Below are 23,578 nucleotides of genomic sequence, written 5' to 3' on the forward strand. Positions count from 1 at the left end.
TACACAAGCCTAGATGAAGAGAAAAAAATAAATATTGTATTGATCCAAAATGTCTGTGTCTCCCAAAAGGGTTTCAATGGCAGGCGTTCAATCCTCCACTACTGTTTACAGTGTGGTCCACTTGATTTTTGGATCTGTCTTATTTTTAGACTCAAGCCTTTCGACTAGCTCACAAAGTGGACGGACGGTTTGGATATAACTTATACCTCATGATGGGACCACAGAACTTGATGACACATCAGCTACATCGGTGGTGTGTGGTACACCAGCCAATCCGCTTCCGTTATTTCCATGCAATCAGACATGTCCCATCATCCGCTAGATTCGGTAGTGACCCCTCCACTACCGGGTCGGTACTTTTACCCACAATGTTCATTCGTTTTACCCCCTAATTTTAGGGCATAAGCCCATAATAGAGGCAGATTGAACCCTCAGGTGTACTATGCGGTGGAAAACAGTGGTAATTAAACACCCACCATTAAAAACTTTTTAGGATTATATTTGCCATCTAACATGTTGATAAAATCATCAAGAGTTTTTAATAATGGGCTTCAATCACCTTTGTTTCCTGTGATGTGGTTCACTTAAGATTTGAATATGTCTCTTTTAGAGGTCATGTCCTTAAAATAAGCTGGCAAAATGGATAGATGGCAAGGATAAAACAAATGCAAGCATATAAATAAGTTTTCCAGCACCAACCTATACTCCCGTTGGCACTAAAGGGTCACTACCGAATCCCCTTTCTAACGCATTTCCAGGTATCATTCACTAAATTTTCATCGGGAGGGCCGCGGGGTTGCGTCCTACCCTGCCCGGCTCCAACTGGGAGCGGTCAGTGGCTTTGAGTGGCCACCATGATGTACGGGTGTTAGTCACAGTGTCTATTATTCTCACTGATGAAACTTTTCTAGGGCCTATTATGATGTTTATTTTCCATCCAACCTATTAATAAAGTTATATAACCCCGTATGAAGAGAAAATATAAATATCAACTCCATCTTAACTTTTGTGCCCCGATAAGTTTTCAACGGTAATAATTTAATACCCATCGTGTAGTCCACTTGAGCTTTAGATCTGCTTCATTTTTTAAATTATACTTAAAATGATATGAAAAAATTGGATGGATAGTGTGGATAATACCCATACATTACGGCTGCCCATTCCAGTTGGAGACGGAGGGTGTAGGACGCAATCCGCGTCCTATAGGGAGTGGAGAGCCGGGACTCACCCATGATAATTTTAGAGGATTATTTAAAAAAAAAATAGAGATCCAATTATCAAGTAGACCATATTGGGGAAAATAGTGGTGATTAACAGCTTACAATTAAAAATTTCCTAGGGATCACCTTAATGTTTCTTCTGGGTATATTTGCCATTGAATATCTTGATTGGGTCACATAAGCATGGAGGAAAAACAAAAATCAGCTTGATCCAAAACTTTTGTAGCCCATTAATGCTTAATCACCACTGTTTCCTATGTTATGGTCCACCTAATAATTGGTTATTGATTTTTGGAATAATGCTCTAAAATAATCTAAAAAAAATGGACAGACAATGTGGATACAAAATACATACATCAAAGTGGGCCTCATGTTAAGAGCCGCACAATCTCGTGTTAGTCCAGGGTCTCACCTAATCCTCTCCATGTTCTAACGTAGACTGCACCGAATCCTTACACACACGTGAGTGTTGCTGAGGAAGGTCTGTATTTTACGAGGACCACCATGTTAATCACATTGGAGATGAAACTTTCAGGCACTCAGAAAATTATACACGTAGCGTATATAATAACTCAAATAAAACCAACAAAATGGTGCGGCTCCAGATCAAATTTTGATCAAACAATCCTGACCTTTGATTTAGAGACTTGTTTGTGGAAATAAAATTGTTGGATATTTTTCACTGTAATTATTCAGTCGATCCAATAGTTAGATGATGAAATAAGTTTAATTTTTTTACCCATGATACATCGAAATTGCCAGAGAATGAAGTTCTTCCTGGAGTATTTTTATTTAGACTACTATTTTTTGCACACGGCGTGGATTAGGTGAGTCTTGTATAACAACTCAGTGGGTGAGCCCTTGACCATGTGACTCACCTTAATCTATGTGTTGTATAACGATTCCCTCCATCATTTTGCCGGTCCATTAGCAGATCTGAATCTCAAGTGAATCACGCCTCATTAAACAGTGGTGGTTGATCATTAAAAACTTCTTATGAGCTATAAAAGTCTTAAATCAAGCTGATATTTGAGTTTTTACTTCATTCAAGTTTGCATTACATTATCAACATATTGGATGATAAATAAACATTACAGTGTATCCTAAGAAGTTTTTAATATTATACATTCAATGACCATTGTATCCCTCGTTGTGTTCTACCCGAGATTTGTCTCTGCTTCATTTTTTAGAACGTGTCTTAAATTGAACCGGAAAAACATATACATCCAAGTAGGTCCCATGGTCATGGACTCACCCGGTAAGCCATCATCCCTAAGTAGGGAGCTTTAATTTATCATAATATTATTATATTTTAACCTGAAAAACCATCTATAAGTGAAAATAATTCATTTTTTTCAGTACATATTATATTTTAAAATTTATTTAATAATTCATAATAATACTTTTTAATATTTATTTCTACTAGAACGAAACGAATCAACTAACCATCCGGAGACAAATTCTGTTGGTGTTAAAAACTCAAAAGTGGGGCCTACTTTGGATGGGCCAAGTTGACTGGTTGCGTCTCCGTGCACCATGGCGCACGTTAGCTTTTCCGAGTGAAGACTCGAGAGAGTAGGAAATTGGAATATAGAAAGCGGAGTTCACGATACTCAGGCTGCGTTTTGCTCTTGATACGCAGGCACTCAGAAATTGTATACGTTGCATATGTTAAATCAAATAAAACCGTTGAGACTGTGAAGTCCACTGTCTCCAACTCACAATCCCACTACGAGACTGTTCGAACAATCCTAACCTGTGATTTGTGGACACTTGTTTGTGCGAATAGGACCGTTGGATATCTTGATTTTAACCATCTAAAATTTCCAACAATCTGAATATCAGATGATTAAATAACCTTGATTTTTGGTCCGTGACACGTCTACAATAAGTAATATGATGTGGACGGTCTTGTTTTACCAAATTGTATTCCCTGTGTACAATTTATAAGTAATTTTTAAGTGCCTGCGTATCATCTATCATACTCTGCTAGAGTATCAAAGTTTTTCTCTATCTTGCTATTTCCATGCACTCAGACCTGTCCCATCATCCCCAGATTCGGTAGTGTACCCATCATCTATCATACTCTGCCAATCTATCATACTCTGTTAGAGCATCAAAGTTTTCCTCTCTCAACTACGATGCGCCCAGACCTGTCCCATCATCTCAGGTTTAAATCCGGGATTGGCCAGGTACCAAGCAGACTCGATATAGCAATCCCATGGATCTTAAGACAATCCACTAACAACACCGCCGTTACCCTGAAATCCATGCCAACAATCCACTAACAACACCGCCGTTACCCTGAAATCCATGCCATCCACCCTAATACCATTCAATTCCTTCCAATCCACCCGGCCAAACAGGCTTTAAGGGGCCGGTACTGGGAGGTGCTGCAAGAGCTTTCGTAGGTCCATGACTATGGATGTGCTTTACGGACGCTGTTCATCCGTTTTGCAAACTCATTTTAAGGGCACGAGCCCAAGGAATAGGCAAATCCAACTTTTAAATGGACTAACCTCTAAGAAACGGTGGTGAATGAACACCCACCATTAAGAGCTTCTAAAGGCTCAGTGTAATTTTTATTTGCCATTTAACCCATTGGCAAGGCCACATAGATAGAGTTATATATGAGTTGAGTTAGCTCGCCAGCTCACTCAACTCAACTCGCTTCAGCTTAAAATTAGATTTGGACCAAGTTGAGCTAACTTTCTAAGCTCAAAAAAATTTCAAGTCGAGTTTGAGCTTTCCCGAGCTCGACTTGGTGACTTAGTTATTTTGGTATTGGCGTTGCTCGCGGAGTGTTTGAAGAAATAACTCAACAAAGTATTGTTTTAGGTGCGTACTTTTTCCACGGGATCGACTAATGGCGATGAAGGAATGGATATGAAACAAATCATTACAACAAAAAAAAAAAAAACTCTATAAGACAATCCTTATCTTGATTTTGATGCTACTCATCAGGTGTTGGATGAAATACCTATAAAATACTATTATTATTTTGCATCATGTGAGAAACTGAAAATAGACTTTATGTGTTTCAGAAAATGCGCACAGGCTCGAAGTGGCCTGAGCACCTAACTGAACGGAGTTGGGGTTAGCAACCGGCCGAGCCAAGTTGAAGTGTGCCAAGCTTGACTCGGTTCAACTTGTGTACAACTTTGCACACAGACATAAACAAAGGAAGAACACAAATATCAGCTTGGTCCAAAACTTTTGTAGCCAAAGAAATTTTTAACGGTCACCATTGTTTCCTATGACGTGATCCACTTAAGATTTGGATACATCTTTTTTTGTAGTGTCATGTCTTTAAGAAGAGTTGGGAAAATGGATGGGCAGAATTGATAAAACAAATACGGGCCCACATAGCCTTTCCAGCACCAACATGTAGACCTGTGGGTAGTGAAGGGTCACTACCGAATCCTCTTTATAACGCATTTACACACATACCTCACTAAATTAACAAAATTTCCAGATTTTAACAAGGGCTGCTCTAACGGAGCGGATTAAGTGAGAGCCGGGATTCACCTAAGATGGTGCGGTCCTTACTGTGAGGCCCACCTTGATGTGTGTATTTTGTATTTGAAGATATATTGTCCATTTGTTTTTTCAAATCATTTTAGAGCATTGTCAAAAAAAAAAATCCAATTATCAGGTGGACCATCTTGCAGGAAACATGAGTGATTAACACCCTACGATAAAAAATTTCTTAGGGATCAGCTTAGCGTTTCTTTAATGTTTATTTGCCATCCAATCCTTTGATACGGTTACATAAGGCTAGATGAAAGGAAAAACAAATATCAGCTTGATCCAAAACTTTTGTAGCCTATTAATGGTCAATCACCACGGTTTCTTATGGTATGATCCACCTAATAATTGGTTCTAATTGATTTTTGACGTAATGCCCTAAAATGATCTGAAAAATGGATGGACAACATGGATACATAATACATACATCAAAGTGGGCCCCATGTTAAAGGGTGCACAATCTTGTGTGTGTCCATGGTCTCACCTAATCCTTTCCCTCTTGTAATGTAGTGTGAATAGAATCAACTTGGCAGGTAGGCACTCAGGAAATTATACACATGACATATATGTTGACTCAAATAAAACTAACAAAATGGTGTGGCTCCGGATTAATATTTGATAAAACAATGTTGACCTTTGATTTATATACACTTGTTTGTGGAAATAAAATTATTGGATATTTTTCATTGTAATTGTTCAGTTGATCTAATAGTTAGATGATGAAATAAGTTTTTTTTTTTCTCTCTCATGATATATCTAAATAGCCAGAATATGAAGTTTTTCCAGAGTATTTCTACTTAGAATATTACTTTTTAAACATGGTGTGGATTAGGTGAATCCTAGGTAACAACTTAGTGGGTGATCCCTTGACAATAGGGTCCATCGTCCATCATTTTACTGATTCATTTTAGAGCATGGATTAAAAATGGAGCAGAGCCTAATCTCAAGTGTATCACACCAGAATTAAAAATAATTCATTTTATCAATACAAATTATATTTTAAAATTTATTAAATAATTTATAATAAATACTTTTTAATAGTTATTTCTACTAGATTTTCCTGATAATATCATTAAAAAAATGAAAATCTCCCGAGAAATTTCGAGAACGAAATGAATTCCAGACCAGATATTCAACTAATTACCCGGAGACACATATTCTGTTCGCATTACAGTGTTAAAAACTCAAAAGTGGGGCCCACTTTGGATGGGCCAGGTTGGCTGGCTACGTCTCCGTGCACTATAGGCGCACGTTAGCTTCTCCGAGTGAAGACTCGAGGGAGTAGGAAATTGGAATATAGAAAGAGGAGTTTATGATACTCGGGCTGCGTTCGACGCTTGATAGGCAGGCACTCAGAAATTGTACACTCTGCATATATTAAATCAAATAAAACCGTTGAGACTGTGAAGTCCACTGTCTCCAACTCACAATTCCACTACGAGACTCTTTGAACAATCCTAACCTGTGATTCGTGGACAGTTGTTTGTGCGAACAGGACCGTTAGATATCTTGATTTTAACCGTCCAAAATTTCCACCAATCTGAATATCAGATGATTAAATAACCTTAATTTTTGTTTCGTGATACGTCTACAATAATTAATATAATGTGGACCGTCTTATTTAACCAATTGTATTCCACGTATACAGTTTATAAGTAATTTTTAAGTGCCTGCGTATCATCTATCATGCTCTGCCAGAGCATCAAAGTTTTTCTCTAGAAAGAAAGAATCCAGTGATGGTCAATTTTGGATGCGCCTGCAAATTGCAATTAGATTATGTTTTTGTACCTAATTAATGTAATATCTAATCACTTACCGTAGTCTGCATGCTTAAGTGGTCCTGAACCGTGGATCGGTGGATGCCTGAATGTGGGGCCCATATTGATGTATTTAACTTATATCCACTCCGTCCATCCGTTTCGACAGATTATTTTATGGTATGATCACAAAAAATAAGTAGATAAAAATCTCGGGTGGACCACACCACAAGAAACGGTGGTGATTGACAATTAAAAACTCGTTGTGGGCCAAAAACTTAATATTTATATGATCCTTTCATCCATGTCTTTGTGACCTTATCTACGGGTTGGATGGTAAATAAACATTGAGGTATGGTGAGTATTTAATCACTTTTGTTTATGTGGTGTGGTCTACCTAAGATTTAGATTTGCTTCATTTTTTTTATCATGCCCTAAAATGAGGTTTCAAACTGGATGGATGGAATGGATGTAAGTAATATAAATAAAGGTGGCCCCCACAATCAGGGATCCGCCGACCTTGGAGGATCCGTGATCCACTGAAGCCGTACACGTGAATCCGTTCCATGCGAAAGGTAGGATTGCCGTCAACGGGCCGGGCGTGGGGTTGGCGGTTTTTGAACTGTTTCAAATTTTTGATTTTGATAGACCCGGGCCGGGCCCATTTACAGACCCTGGTGAATTGTACTTTTCTCGAAAATCAAGCTGGTCCATTCATTACGTTGGCCACACCTCTACGATGAATCTGACCATTGGTTGCCTACTGATTGAAAGGTCATTATTATTTTAAAAAGCAAAAAAATAAAAATACTTCCTATCATTTAATTATGGGATTAGATCCTAAGAATACAGTAATCCGCACCGTTCATTCATTTTGAGACTACAGAAATGGACCATAGACCAAAAATCTCAATGATGGACAATCCTCACCATTAAAATTAATGTATAATCAGTAGCCGCATTTTAACGATGCTTATCCGTTCATCAGGTGTGGCTACACTGGTCTGTTCCTCATACACATGTTTTACCAGCCCCATGGCTGGATCAAACCTCATGTTTGACTGAGTGATCTTCCTGGTGGGCCCATCCTTTTGGACGGATACAATGTCATACACGCATAACTTAGATACCTTGAGAGTTACAAACTAGTTGGACCATGGATACTAAGCCAAGTAGCTGACTTTTGGTTGGACACTGATTGCCTGCGACAGGAAGGTAGGTGGGGCCACAGTGATGTGTGTGAGAATCCACACCGTCCATCCGTTTTTCTAGATCATGTTAGGGCATGGCCCAAAAAATAAGGCAGATCCAAAACTTAAGTGGACCACACGACAGGAAAAGTGGGTAAGGAAATGTCTACCGTTGAAACCTCCCTAAGGTCCACCTTGATGTTTATATGCCATTCATACCGTTCATCAGGTCATTCGTACTGAGATGAATTGAAAACAAAAAATATCAGCGTGATCTATAACTTTTGCGGTCACACAAATGTTTCAACGGTGGAAGTTCAGTCCTCCCAATATCCTTTCCCGTGGCCTACTTAAGTTTTGAATTTGCCTCATTTTTCAGTCTATGCAGTGACATGATCGAATTTCTCATAAACATCACGGTGGGCCCACCTAACTTCGAGAACTGATCATATACATATGGTACTGTAGCTGCGTCACCCAGCTACAACTTTCCATGAAGAAGCCACTTGTGTAGGAATATGTACCATGCAAATTTTATACCCTACCTGATAAGGAAATCGTATGTCCACTAATCAGGTGGACCACATATTTGGAATCAATCGACAACCAGAAATCTGACTCAAGAGATAGGTATGGCCTACCTGGCCTGATTTCTGTGATAGGTGATGCCTATGCTGGTGTTGCCTCTCAATTTCAATTTCGATCACCTGGTTTGTGCATGTGTGCCAGAATCGGATAATTCAAATCAAATCTAACATCTAAGACCCCAAGCGTCAAGATAGGTAAATATATCCAAATCAACCGTATATAACAAAGATCGAATAAGGACGGTCACCTATTCAACCACTTGCACAATATTGTTTAAGATGATTAGGCGATTATTAGAGGGTGGGGTTCATTCGCTGAAAATGAATTATACTCTTGTCTTCCAAATGAAAAGACTTTTTCAATATACATAAAATAAAAAGAAAACTCTTACAATTAGCCGCAAAGAGTAACCGCAAAGTACATTTCTAAATAGAGAACTTGCTTGATATTTGAACTAAGTCTAGCGTGTGTGCGTAAACTCAGATTACAACTAAAATTGATAACTACTTAATTACTGTTACCGATTACACTAAGGAATGTAAACGGCTGATAAGGAGCACAAAGTAATTAAAAAATAGATTTGATTTGATTTGATTTGGTATGAGACGTCTTCTTCTATTCAATTCTTTTGTTATTTATAGTCTTACACTGACCATCTGGATGCTTCTCATGTTTTGACAATTATTGTAATCGTTTCAGTACTAATAGCCTTTGGAGATTGTTGAGACTCAAATATTGCATTTTTAACCCTTCAATCACATTAGTTTTCTTGACATTTAAGTGTTAATTCGATTTAATTATATACATTTTTATCATGCAAGGTGATTCAGAAGCCTAAGATGAATATATGCCTAAAAGAATGAATTTAGAGATCAAAAGAACATAATGATAATTTGGATATATAAAGAACAACATTGAGATCAAAAGAAAATAATCAAGATTTGAATCTATGGATAACAATGTTAAAGAATTCAAGTACTAAAGATCCAAGTAAACCAAGTGAGTAAGAAATGAAATTAAAGATTTGAAATAAAGAAACCTAGGAAAAATAATCCTTAAAATTTAAGATTAGAAAAATCACATTATGAAATTTCAGGACCAGAAAGACAAAATTCTGAAAAACTGCAAAAACAACCATTCGATGCCATCAAAGGTGCACGTGACTGCGTAAATTCAAAGTCAATTTGTAATTTTTTCAAAACAATGCGAAAGATGGAGTTCCAAAACTATAAATTTAGGTTCCTGAGACGTTCCAAACCATTTTATAGAGTTTGGAAAGAGAGAGAAGGCTTAGGTAGAGCGTCGATAACATTCTTCCGCTTCAATTTTTTCATGGGTTCTAATAGATGTTTTAGTTTTTCTTTTGTTTTTGAGTTAGTTAATCTCTTAGTTATGACTAGCTAATATTTTAGCTAAGACTTAGGGATGAATTTTGTAGTTAATTTCAGTATTTAGTTTATTGGATTCAATAACATTATTTTGAATGATGATATTAGATTAATTTTATTTGGATTTACTTTAAGTCTTTAAATTGTTCATGTCTGGATTTGTTATACACTTCGAGTACAATGAATGCTTTCATTTAATAATTATTTAGTCTGAATTAGAGAATGATTTAATCTATATAATTGATTGATCTATTATCATCTATGGGTACTTTAAATGCTTTCAATTCTCTATGATTGAGATTTGAATACTTCATGAGAGAACCAATCAATTGAAATCATATTCTTATTAATGTTTATGAATTATTTAACTAAATTATCCTCTGATTATATATGATAGGACTTCAATTTCAATTGAGATATACATTGAATTGGTAAATCGAATATTGTGATTGCTATAAGTGGATTCCTAGATCCCTAGTCTTTTATTTATTTATTTTAAAACTCTTTCCTAAATTGCTAAATTAAAAACCCAGACCAACACATTATATTTAGATTAGTTCTAAACCGTTTTTCCTATTCCATGAGGATTCAACATTGATCTTATCGAGTTATTACTACTTTGCAACCCTGCACTTGGGATTCGTGAACAAGTTTTTAGGGTCGTTGTCGGGGAGTGTCGCGAACACAATTAAGTTTAGGTTTATTAAGTCAGATTTTTTTATTTTTCTTAATTTTTCTAACATTGGGTTTTTAGGATTTATTTAATTTTTTTTCTAACATTACTAACATTGTTTATTGTTTCTATTTTATACGATTTTCACTCTAGTTCCTCTCTTCTGGTAACATTCCCCCTTATTCCATCTACTTGCTTTTCTTATTGCTGTAGGAATTTTCTATAGATTTTTTTTTTTAGTTTTTTTATTTTTTTATTATTAGGATTTCATCATGTTCATTTTAGAGTGGACACGTGAATACTCCAATCAACTTCTAAGAGACGAGAGATTGGTTGAAGGGTTGTCATATCATTATGTTACGAAACGCCCTATGGCTTGTAAATTAATTAAATCTATGATCGGGAATCGACCAGGATATGATAATTCACCAATTAAAAAGTCACTACGTAATTATAGGAGGAAGAACAACCATCATCCATCAGTTAAAAAGATAATACGTGATTATATTATGGGTGATAACGCTTACCAACAACCATTAAATATTACCACATATGACCCGTATGACTTCAATTGGTGAAAATATCAAAATTTAAATTGGAGAGGTGAACCAACCATGGATTCTAATGAATATCCCCTTGGATCCCCTACTTATAAGATTCCATCAGAAACAACCCAAGAGGATTCACCTTAGAAATTTATGGATGTTCAAGAACAATTCAACAAAAACACTATACAAACATTTACAAACATTAGAGTATCGTTGGAAACGTTTGAATCCTCCATTCAAAGAGTTCAGTCATGCCTCATTGATTAGGAAGAAGCTTGCCTAACCCAACCTCCGCCCAATCTAGAAATACAATACAAGGAAAGTGATCCCACATCGCTTGTTGAGTATACTGAATTTGAGAATGATGAGTTGAAATATGCTCAAGAGCTTACGATTTAGTTTTCCCAAGAGTCAATCTCAATTAAGGTACCAGTTAATGATCGAGAAGCACATGAAATTTTCAAACATAGTGATGTTGATCCGCTCCACCTACATTACATGTTTGATTTCAACATAGAAAGTGAGTCCCTTTCAACTGAATATCCCGACTCTATAGAAGTTTGTTTGGCGCAGTTTGAGGATTTTAATGATAATATGATTAAAGACATAATGGATGCTTTACAAGAATGTACCTCGGTAGTTGACACTGACCAAGAGAATCATTATTTTGAATAACTCATTTGTACAGATCCTGAATATTTACCATTAAAGGTGGAGGAACTAGAATTTGAACCAAAGTATGAAACTTTAAAATTTGTTGAGACTGCACTAGCTAAAGAAAATTTTTCTAATTTATAATTAATTGTGGTCTCTGATTCACCGTGGTGTACTAACATTAAAAAATTTTCTGCCACATATGAATATTAACCACTTTGGATACCTCAAGGGATTAAAATAAGATTTTATGCTGAAGTTCATAAAATTCTCTGAATGATCATGGTGCAAGACATCCAAGTCTACTACATAATAGATCTCTGGATGATCTTGTTGAAAAGTTTATTAAGAAAATTACTGAGATATTGGCCAAAGGAAGAACCGATGCTTATAGATGATTGACAGTTAGGATTAGAAATTTATTTTCTTTCTTAAGATTAAGTTGTTTTAACTTGTTTTGTTTTATTGATAAATCACCAATTTGATAGGAAGTTCGCACTCGCTTATCTGTATGTCACCTTTCAATTACTTTTCATCTACTTATCTTTATTTTCGTTGCTCTCAAGTTGCTCTTATTACATATGTTTATGCGTTGAGGACAATGTAGAATTTAGGTTTGGGGGTAGGTTTATTTTAGAAATTCTTCGAATTTTTTAACTATAATTTTTTTTTCAAAAATTTTAAAATTTTCTATAAATTTAAATAATTTTGAAGATAATACAAATATTAGAATGATAAGATGCATAATGTTAAGGATTTTTGAAATCTGGATTTTAGCTATTTAATAGATTTTAAAATTAAGTTTGAAGTTTTTAATATTTGAATCGAGAGTTTTAAATATTGACTGAGTAATGTAATTTATATATCACATTTATCTTACATATTAAAGTTTAAGTTTAATATTGAATTATTAACTTAATGATTATTAAGAATGAAAAGAACCAAACCTGAAGAATTTATCCATCATGCTCAACGAAAAGAATTAAAAAGCAAAAAATAAAAGAGAAGTAATACCTAGCTAAAAAACAATTGGCATCGAAAAGAGGCTACCTATTAAAGTTATATTACTGTAAAGAATAAGAGAAAAGAAAAGTGAAAATAGTGTGAAAGTCGTCGATGGAAAAATCAAAAGTTGTATGAGTAGAAGGTTGACCTATAAGGCAAGTAATTTTGAATGTTCTTTGGATCATTCTCTGGACTCTTCACAGAGACTTCTCGAATCCACAAGGAAAGAAAGTAGGAAATAGAAATAAATTCTAATAAATTCGAATTTGATTAATGAATGAATAAAAACGACTTCACAACCCTTTAAATAGGAGTACCAAGCAATGGAAAAGAAATCAGAATCAAACTACAACTAAAACTCCTAGAATTCGCGACTTACTATAAATAGTAAACTTACTATTTATAGACGGTCGGAATGTCTACTAGTGCGCAAGGTTTTCAGCCAAAAATAGTAAGTGTCCTATCTAGCTTCACCAAACCGTTCTCCTAATTATTCTAAGCTCTTTTCATGTTGGGCGCAACTTCTAAAGCCCGACGGATGAAGAGTTATAATCAAATTAAAACTTACTATTTATAGTAAAAACGAAATTAAAACAAGGAAACGACCATCGATCCAGGGGTTTTTTGCAATTCCGGGCTGCGTAACCCGGCGTAGTGGGGTTGGTTGGCTAAAGTAGCTCGTTCTACCCCAAAATCATATATTTTACGTCAGATAACTTATTCTGGACTGTGAGATATGCCTGATCTAAGGTCCGACGATCTGGATCACAATGGTAGAGTAGAAAAGTGAAAATAGTGTGAAAGTCGTCAATGGAAAAATCAAAAGTTGTATGAGTAGAAGGTTGACCTATAAGGCAAGTAATTTTGAATGTTCTTTGGATCATTAATGTTATCATGAAAGTAGAGAACTAAACCTTTTGTTGTGATAAGTCTGGACTTCACTATGTACCCATGAAACTCATTGTTTAGAAATTTTTTAATTATAGGATTAATGCTTTGAATTTAATTATGACATTTATAAAGTGCTAAAGTTTGGGAGAAAATAGTACTCAACATTAATGTATTTTGGATTTTTATAATCTGGATTATTTTTAGAATCGTTTGAACTTATTAAAAACAAAATCTATGAAAACAAAATGAATAATTCCCATAAGCACAGGCAGTTTTAAAAGCAATCTACAAAAGTTTTGGATTAAGTTGATATTTGTGTGGTCCATTCGCAAGGGTTTTCATTACCCGATCAATAGGTTGGATGGAAAATAAACATTCTGAAGGCTTCCAAGAAGTCGTTAACGGTGGGTGTATTCAATCACCATTGTTTCTTGTGGTGTGGTCCACCAAAGATTTGGATCCACTTCATTTTTTTATTATGCCCTAAAATAATCTTTCAAAACAGATGAACGGCTTGGATTTTAAAGCACACACATCAAGATAGAGGGATCCCATTGACGTTGGCCAAGGTGGGTGAGGCCCACCTTGATGTATGTACATTATATCCACGCTGTCCATTCATTTTGAAAAATCATTTTCTCCTGATCCCAAAACTAAAGCAGATCCAAATCTGAGGTAGACCATGATACATGACAGGGATTGCAACGGAGATTGCGGATGCAGATTGTCGTTTGATTGACAGTTAACGATGCCATTAGGAAGGTGGTTAGTGTATGATTATACATAGCCCCACCATGATGTATGTGTTTTATCCATGCCATCTATCCATTTTAGATAATTATTCTAGGGCATGAGTCCAAAGCTAAAGTAGACCACACAACAGGAAAACAATAGTAATTGAACAACTACCATTAAAATCTTTCTAGGCCCACTGTAATGTTTATTTGTCATCCAACCCTTTGATTAGGTCACACGGACCTGGATGGAGGGAAAACACAAATATCAGCTTCATCCAAAACTTTTGTAACACCAAAGGAGTTTTTAATGGTGAGAGTTCAATAACCACATTTTCGTCTGGTGTGGTCCCATGAGATTTGGCTCTGTTTCATTTTTTGGCTCATCCCCTGATATACAATGGAAAATTAGAGAGACAACATGGATTTCTCATAGGCATTAAGGTGGGCCATCTCATTTTTTTATGATGGCCAAGATGTATATACAATCCTTGGGCGGATTGCATCATCACAAGTAGAGCTGGGCAGAATCCGACCCGATCCGAAGGCCAGTATCGGGTCGGATTGAGTAGGCCCACTCAAATCCAACCGTACATCAATTCGAGTTAGGATCAGTGGCTAATCTAGACCAATTCGATCCGGTCAAAGTTCATTCAACACTGTTTCTTGTAATGTTGTCCACTTGAGATTGGGATATACCTCATTTTTGTAATGTTGTCCACTCAGATCCAACCATACATCAAGTCAAGTTAGGATCAATGGCCAATCCGGACCAATTCAGACCAATCCGATCCGGTCAACGTTCATTGAACACTATTTCTTATAATGTTGTCCACTTGAGATTGGGATATACCTCATTTTTTGTTTAATACCATAAAATGCTCTAGAAAAATAGATGGACGACATGGATGAAATAAATACATCATGGTGGAGTCCACATAGCACCGAATGGCTGGGAGCAAGGGGAGTAGCCAATCCATCCTCTCAACTCATGGCTCAAGGTGCATTGAGCACCGAGCTCTGACACAAGAAAAGAAAGCGGACTGGTAGGTGTATCAGCTACTGTATTGACGTCAGCAAGTTTTGTGGGTCTTATCATGAGGTATGTGTTATATCCAAACCATCCATCCATTTGGCGGGCTCATCTTAAGGCTTGAGCCGAAAAATAAGACAGATTTAAACATCAAGTGGACCACACTGCAAAAAGCATTGAGGTTAAACGTCTACCATTGAAACTCTTTTAGAGGTCATAGAAGTTTCGAATCAATATGAAATTTGTTTTTCCTCTTCATCCATGTAGTTGTGACCTTATTAATAGATTGGATGGAAAACAAATGTTATGGTGGGCCCTACGAATTTTTTAACAGTGAAAATCATATTTATTTTTAAAAAAAATTCAAAAAAAAAAAAAAAAAAAAAAACCCTTAACAGAAGACTCAATTCGAACCATACCCAACCCGATCAAACTCAGTTTCCCTAACTGAGACAGACTCAGTTCGTGCCAGGCCAGCAGTGCAATGGATCGGATCGAGTCAAATAACCCGAACTCAGTCCCAGATCGAATCGAATTCAGGTTAGTTCATTGAAAATTTCGGACCGAGTTGAGTTGGACCCAATCCGGTCCGACTCGATGCTCAACTCTAATCATGAGGGGATGGCACGTATAGGTTATTGAAGGGGCTCAAGTAGACTATTGAAGCGATTGAGTGAAGATACCTCGTTTCAACATTGAGGTCTTGGTATCGATTCCCTAGTGGGGGTGGCTAATAGTGAAGTGTGACCTGATAGTGGGGTGTACTAACAAGCTAACAGAAAGAAAAAAAAAAAAAAAGTGGATGACATCACAAGTAGAAGAGATTCAATTCCTATTTTTGAAAACTTTGTGATGTTTATTTGCCATCCAACCTATTCATAAGGTCACATAAACATGTATAAAGGGAAAACATAAATATCCATAATTAGATGAATACGATAGGATAGGAATTCAATCCTACTACTTTCTGTCATATGGTGCACTTGATCCTTTAATCTGTCTCATTTTTTGTATCATGCTTCGAAATGATTTGTCAAACTAGATTAAACATATACATCACAGTGGGCCTCACAGAGCACCTGCCAGGACTGTCCATTCCTAGCTAAGTCGGGTGGGAGTAGTACCCAATCCATACCCATATTTAGATCATACCCTAAAATGAACTTACAAAAACATTCAGAACGTCGTGAGATTTGTATCAATGTGATCCAAAACTTTCATGGCCCACAAAATTTTTTTAATGGTCATTGACCACTGTTTCCTGTGGTGTGGTCCACCCGAGATTTGTATCTGCTTCATCTTTGAATTCATTTCCTAAAATAAGCTGGCAAAAAAGATGGACAGCGTAGATATAAGATGCAAACACTGAGGTATGCCCCCACACACGCTTGTTTTGGGTCACGGCCAAGTCCCATCCGGTTCCAACTGTTGTGTACAGGCACGGGTTGCCTGGGGAAGCCTTCCTATCTGGACTGAAATTAGATGGGGCCCACTGTAATTTTTGTGTGAAATGCACCTCATCCATCCGTAAAACAGATAACGTTGGATCATGGGATAAAAAATGAGGTAGATCCAAAACTCAAGTGAGCCACATGACACAAAACAATAAGCAGGGAACCGTGGTGTTTTGCCATCCATACTGCTCATAAGGTCATTCCTACTAGGATGAACTGAAAACAATATTGAAGAGTATAGCACATGGTCTATCAATTGAGGTGTATGTATTAGGATGGGGTAAGGTAATAACACGTTGTTACTCATATTCAACAAAGGATAGAAATTGAGACAATAAAGACAAATATGATAAATTGCTAATTTTCAGAAATAAATCCAAGTCATCATGAAACTTATAGTGAGGACTCTGACTCAAGCCCAGAGTTCTAAAACTTGGTGACTCAACTCATAACTTAGTTGAGTAAACTCAACTCAATTAGAAATCAACTTGGTGACTCAACTCATAACTTAGTTGAGTAAATTCAATTCAATTAGAAATCAACCCAAGTCACTGTGAAACTTGGTGAGGTGTTTGACTCGACTCAAACTTAGCTTGAGTCATCGACTCAACTGGCCTACTTGGTTGATTCAATGTGACTTGAACCCAATCACTCATCCGAGTCAAAAGGACTTTAAAAGTAGAAAAGGAACCAAGTCATCTGAGTCAAGAGACTTCACGAAGAAGCTAGTAGCAGACAACATTTACCAGTTGACAGCTTAGTTATTAGTGTAATTAATTCCTGGAGACATGGCGCTTGACATGCGGAATTATTTAATACTCTTAACAGAGCTTGAAGCTTGATACTCAGGCACTTAGTAATTGCACCGATAGAATTGTGGACTTTGTTCATTGAAATAGGAACATTACATATTTTTTCATTTGTAACCAACCTAATAGTTGACTAATCAAATATTCAAGATTCATCTAAACTGAAACCCATAATTTGGACAGCCTAATTTTAATGATGTGTACGCCTACGTGTATACAATTTCCAAGTGCATGCTTAATCATCCATTCCGGCTAGGACCGGACGGGGGTTGGGTGATTGGGTCCTAGACTGGCTCCAAGTCCCTAAAGCCCTGGAGATAGCCGGTCCAGGGCAGGACCGGCCCTACTCAAAAAAGGGAGTGAAATGATCGACGGTTTGAAACATTCCAAACAAAGATTTTTCTTACAAGTACCTCTCCATCCACCACAGAGTCATCCAAACAGGACCTGAAATCCCAAGGTGTACATTGAATGAGAACTTGTCCCAAGTATCTTTAAACTGTGAAATTATTTTGTATAACTGTGGCCCACTTGATCACTGGACCAGGCCAGCGGGTTAGAGTGGACCATTCATCATCTGTCCAGCCCAGGCCAGGCCTAGACCAGCCCGGTCCATCACCACACCTAGAGATAAGCTACTGTGTCCGCAACGTACATCCTCTCCTATCAATTGGCACACCAGAAGGGGAAAAATCTCCACCGTTCATTGGTTGTGCATTAGATTCCCAGTTCAAGTTTTGAGAAAGCCGGGCAAAAGTCCCATTTCAAATGGGCATAGGATTCCTGCTTCCCACCAATGGACGGTGGGATATCTTGTTATAGCATCTCTTGTGTAACAATGGGAATACATGACTTGTGCTACTTCTTATAAAAGAATCTGACTTTGATCATTCCACCGTCTGAAATCAAAGTCAAAACGATTGCTATTATAGAAGATTTTCGGTGTGGAAACAAAGTCAAATTTGATTGCTCTTCTAGAAGGTTCTGCTTCTGAAATCAAAGTCAAAATGTTGAAGTAGCCTTTGGATCTGATGTCATCTTTCAATGGTCCAAACCATATAGGCCTCACCTTAAATGAATGAAGCCTACCCCAAAAACATAAAATAAATCATAGATGACCATCATCTAAGCCTTATCCTATCTAACTGGGGCCAGCTATACCAAACATGTTATATAGTATTTTACTCTATCAAAGACCAAATCCTTTGTAAGATTGTTAGGATTCATGATAAAAAGTTGAGGCTGGAGTTTGATAACAGCTACAGACCTAATGCAATTCTCCTTTACCGTTTGGATGCACCGTCGAAAGGGCTGTTTTAAGTCAAAAAAAAAAAAAAAAAAACCAATGTGTTGTGCGTTTGGATGCACTTATGCAAACCCACTTCTGAGTAAGCCGACTGAGCAAGTGGGAAGCACCTTACAAGGAAAACCCTTTTGCAGTTATTGCATCCAAACTCGGCCCTTATCCAGGCTGACTGGCATTGAGCATGTGTTTTACACACCATCTCTAGCATCCAATAAGCTCACATGCCCATCTATCTTAACCGTTAATTGGGATGTTTAAAAATAAATAAAATAAAATAAAACTCTTTAGATCGGAATGTTTAATCCTTTGATTGTTTTATTCTTTTCGTCTGAATAATTAAACGGTTGAAGTATATGATTCATAGCACCATTAATGCAATGAGCTTACACTAGCATTCTACATTAGCAAGTTTCCTCAATTATATGGATGTTCTAGTTTGGTTTGATTGCTACACAACTTATTGGAAGTCTTAATTTAGTTGACTTGTTACAGAGCTTATTGAAGTCCTAGGTATAGTCTCTATAAATAAACAACAAGGCTTCCCACTGCAATAGGTTGGCAAGGCATTCTATGCGAAGTTGAGTGTGATTAAGATTGCTATGTATAAGACCTATAAATAAACAACAAGGCAATAAAGAAAAACAGAGTTTTTTTTTTTTTTTTTTTTTTTTTTTAAAGGTCAGAAACATTGGAAAGGATCTCAGCTAAAGTCCTACTTCCCATTGCAATAGGTTGGGAAAGCATTTAGCAAACCCCATATTGCAGACCCCTAAATGACACTTCAATTCCCAAAATCCTCTCCATTCCTCCACTGTCCACACACTCTACAATCCAATGAGAAGATGTATTAGAAAATGCTCAGGAAGAGATTGTGCAGTAGGTTTGAGCTCTCAGATGTACCTGGTATGAATGGGGCCCATGAATCTTGATGTGAAGGGAATCACAGTCACGCAATGAAAATACCCATATTAGAAGATTATAGCCATAGGGTTTTAGGCCTTCTATTGGCCAATTTGGAACCGTTTCTATCATTTACTTAATTGTTTCGTAGTCAACTTCCATCTGGGAGATTGTTGGGCACTGGACCCCTTGAATTGGACCCCTATCCATCCATTGGAACAGCACCGCTATATTGATGCCCAGCGCAAGAATCAGGCTGACCGACTGGTCAGGTGGATCAACAGTTTGCAAAACAAATGTACGGCTCTGAAAAAACTTGGCTGAAGTTTTCTAGCAATTGTTTCCAAAATTGGGGCCCACGTGCTGATTGAACCAGATCTTATTTTTTGGGAAAACATGTACAAGGTTGGACCAACCTGATGGTGGATTAAATCTCAAATGACTGTGCCATGCTGGCACGCATATGGTGTGTACACCAGCTTTATTGCACTTGTGTGTGTGCTTAGCAAACCTACGGTAGGACAATACAAGGTTCTTAATTTTCTGATTAGTAGACAATTGCTCACTGAATTTGGACCAATGACTTCTTTCATTGTAACTGCCATGATAATGCCACCAATCAGGCAGTTCAGATCAGCGAATCAAATCTAATTTAAAGGCCATGCCCCATCTAAAGTGGACCAATGACTTGGATGGTTTCAGTTTTGGTACATATCTACCATGCATACAATAGCTGCATGCGCATGAGTATGGATCACCACTCAGGCAGCACATCAGTGTTTTTCTCTGAAAAAGAACAGGTGGTAGAGATCCTAACTCTTCATATAAAGCTTGAAATGCAAACATAAATATTATTTAAAGGACAGCATCCAGTTTTATCATGTGGATAACAGTCAATCCATCACCAAGAGTACTCCGAGGGGAGGATTGTAGTTTACCTGGAAGAACAGGGCAATAAAATACCAGAGCTTTTGATCATTCCAACATGAGGGCTGACCATTGCCAACTAGTGAATGCAACAACCATCCAAAGAAGGTGAAATTTAGGACTTTGGAACTGTCACATTCAAGATCTTCACATCTTGGTACGGCTTGTCCCCCTTGTCTGTCTTCACCTTCTCTATTCCCTGCCAAACAGAAACAGGGTCATCGGATTCAGCTTACTAGAAATCAGAAACATGAACAGGACCCATGGATGTGAGGTACTCTTTGTGCACGTGTACAAGATCTGTGCCATTCATCAGGTGCGCCCACGGGAAAATGCCCTAGCCCAAAACCAGGCCAGCCAACTAGCTGCGCATTGAATATGGCCCACTCATCTTTTTTCCTTTATAACTGTCCATTTTTATCATATAGCTGTGGGCCATCTAATGAATGGTGCGGGCCTCCCAATTTCTGCACCAGGGCATGTTCAGGGTGGGCCAAACCATATGAATGCCCAGATCTCATGCATGTGCCATGTAGGTAAATGTACTGAAAAGATTCTATCACATGTATGCAAGTCCCACTAGCATGGCTCAGTAGAAAGAGGCAGAAAAAGGCAAGGCAGGGTTGAATGAGATCACATACCTGTACAACATCCATACCCTTTACGACTCTACCAAAGACAGTGTGCTTATTATCTAGCCATGGCGTTGCCACGGTGGTGATGAAGAACTGAGAGCCATTGGTATTGGGCCCAGCATTTGCCATTGATAGAGTGAACGGTCTGTCGTGCCTTAAGCTGCGGCGGAAAATGCACCTAAATGTTAGGCATGCTTACATAGCTTAATATGTCCGTATCATGCAATTATACACCACTTGATTATCAAATATTTTCTTTTCCACTGAATTTTTCTTCCCGAGAGAGAATGCAAATTGAGCTTGGTGCAGGTTGGCCACCGTTTGCTGAAGTATGGAAACCATCCACCAAAAATATGGGATGCAATGTACCTAAATCTAGAACATCCAAATAGTGGGCCCCACTATGGACATAGCATAACCTGAAAACCAATTGACTGGAAAATCGTTTCCATCTAAAGGACAGTAGAAAAGGATGAGATCAGGGGCCCAAATTCAACGGGTGAACTGTTTTCCATTAACAATTAAAGTCAGATTTTTTCAACTACGTTGCACACACGATGGGACCCACAATGCACATTGTCTCGATTCACTTACACATACAAATGGTTGCAAACAAACACCATAGCACACCCCATGTAAAATTTACAGCAATATGATCAGTACGAGCTCACAAAAAGAGAGTTTTTAATAAATAGAAGTGTTATACAATGCACTAGTCAAAAAGGTTGTACAGTACCATTCGCGTTGAGTTTGTGCAAGTGCAGCCTATGGTTTAATGATTCAAACCATTGATATGATGGACCTCATTGTGGATGGAGGATGCACAAAAGAAGCCCTGACTGCAAGATCCTAGCTATATATATTTGGCCTGGATGTGAGCCATAGCAATATTTTCTTTCTACGCCACTATGTATTGGTTGACCACCCACCATTTTAATTTGCAGAACTTTGGTGCATGAGCCACCAAGTGCCATAACATCAACTGTTTGGATTACTGAACCCAAAACCCAGAAGATACAGAACTAGCTTGAATACTGAGCATTGCTTAAAACTCTAATAAATATGCAGCCATATCTAGGAAACAAAGCATGATGCCTCTTGGTAGAGAAGACATAAAACATGGGACTTGCAGTGAGCCAGAGGTAAGTAAATAAAACTAAGAAAGTTGGTAAAGCCCATGCGCACATATCCACATGCATCCCTGTATGCAGCCACATGTACCAACCTGCTTGTGGCCAGCACATGTTTGGGCTCATCCGAGTCATGAAACAGGTGGTCCAACTATATAGATGTTCTGGCCCATAATTCAGGCCCTCCCGCTAATAAGACAAGCCACATGTAAATTGAGAATGAACTGTTGGTAAGCTTTTCTAAACTATGCATTGTTTTTGTACATGTGCACCCACATGATGGGTTGACCTGCCTGATACTAAACCAGGTTATCTACACAGTGGGGTCCGCATGATGCCACATCAGCATGTGTGGCTGCCTGTAGAGGTGCCAGTGGGATCAGCAAAAACTCGGGGAAACATTGATATCTAATTGTAGAGATGACTTGAAACTGAGGCTCATATACAAAAATGCACTACGATGGAAAAGTGTGGATTTGCAGAGTTACCTTTTGTGAAACTCATCCTCAAACTCCCTTCCCCAAATGGACTGCCCACCAGTGCCATCTCCCAAAGGATCCCCCGTCTGTATCATGAAGCCTTTGATAACCCGATGAAAAATCAGATTGTCATAATAGCCGTTTCTGCAGTGGGTTGTGAAGTTCTCCACAGTTTTAGGGCACTCTTCTGGGTACAGCCTCATGTGAATGTCTCCCAGTGTAGTGTGCAAGATCTGATAAATATAAAAGATAGCCCAAGGCATGTTATTTGAAAAGGAAGCATATATAATTCAAGGTTATGCTTAAGTTGTGCATGCATCCAGCCAGCCAAAAATAAAGTACCACAAAACCTAGACACTACTATAATTCAAGTAATACTCCCAGATCAGGTAGAAAATCATAAACATTTATGTAATGGAGGAATTACAAAAGCATACAAATAATGTCCAGCTGCATCCTTATGTGTCGATTTCGTATAAGTGGGCACAGGTTTGGTCCCAACTACTGATCTGAGAAAGGCCAATGTTTTTCTTTTCTCAACTACTGATCTTATAAAGGCCAATGTTTTTCTTTTCTTGATTTGCGTTAAAGGCCAATGTTGGAGTGCCAAAAAAACCATCCAGTTTGGAGGTTCCTAGTCATCCAATTTCTGGACTTCTTATCGTTGCTTTATTTTTTTTCTTACCCATCTATCTGTTGATCACTGATTAATGGGTTAGGAACTTCCAA

The 23,578-nt window shown here is 37.6% G+C and overlaps 1 protein-coding gene across 2 annotated transcripts in view; it reads right to left on the reverse strand.

The window, feature by feature from the left end:
- Positions 1-20,479: 20,479 nt before the first annotated feature.
- The window catches only part of LOC131234341 (peptidyl-prolyl cis-trans isomerase CYP71), a 52,869-nt gene continuing 49,770 nt past the window's right edge, over positions 20,480-23,578 (reverse strand). For both annotated transcript variants that reach the window (XM_058231149.1, XM_058231150.1), the window contains 3 exons: positions 22,859-23,082; positions 21,247-21,400; positions 20,480-20,804 (listed from right to left, as the gene is read on the reverse strand). In XM_058231149.1, coding sequence (XP_058087132.1) covers positions 20,721-20,804; positions 21,247-21,400; positions 22,859-23,082 — 462 coding nt within the window. In that variant the 3' untranslated portion in view covers positions 20,480-20,720. The remainder of the gene's footprint in view (positions 20,805-21,246; positions 21,401-22,858; positions 23,083-23,578) is intronic.

This window comes from Magnolia sinica, chromosome 19, assembly GCF_029962835.1.
Source record: "Magnolia sinica isolate HGM2019 chromosome 19, MsV1, whole genome shotgun sequence".
Classification (NCBI taxonomy): domain Eukaryota; kingdom Viridiplantae; phylum Streptophyta; class Magnoliopsida; order Magnoliales; family Magnoliaceae; genus Magnolia; species Magnolia sinica.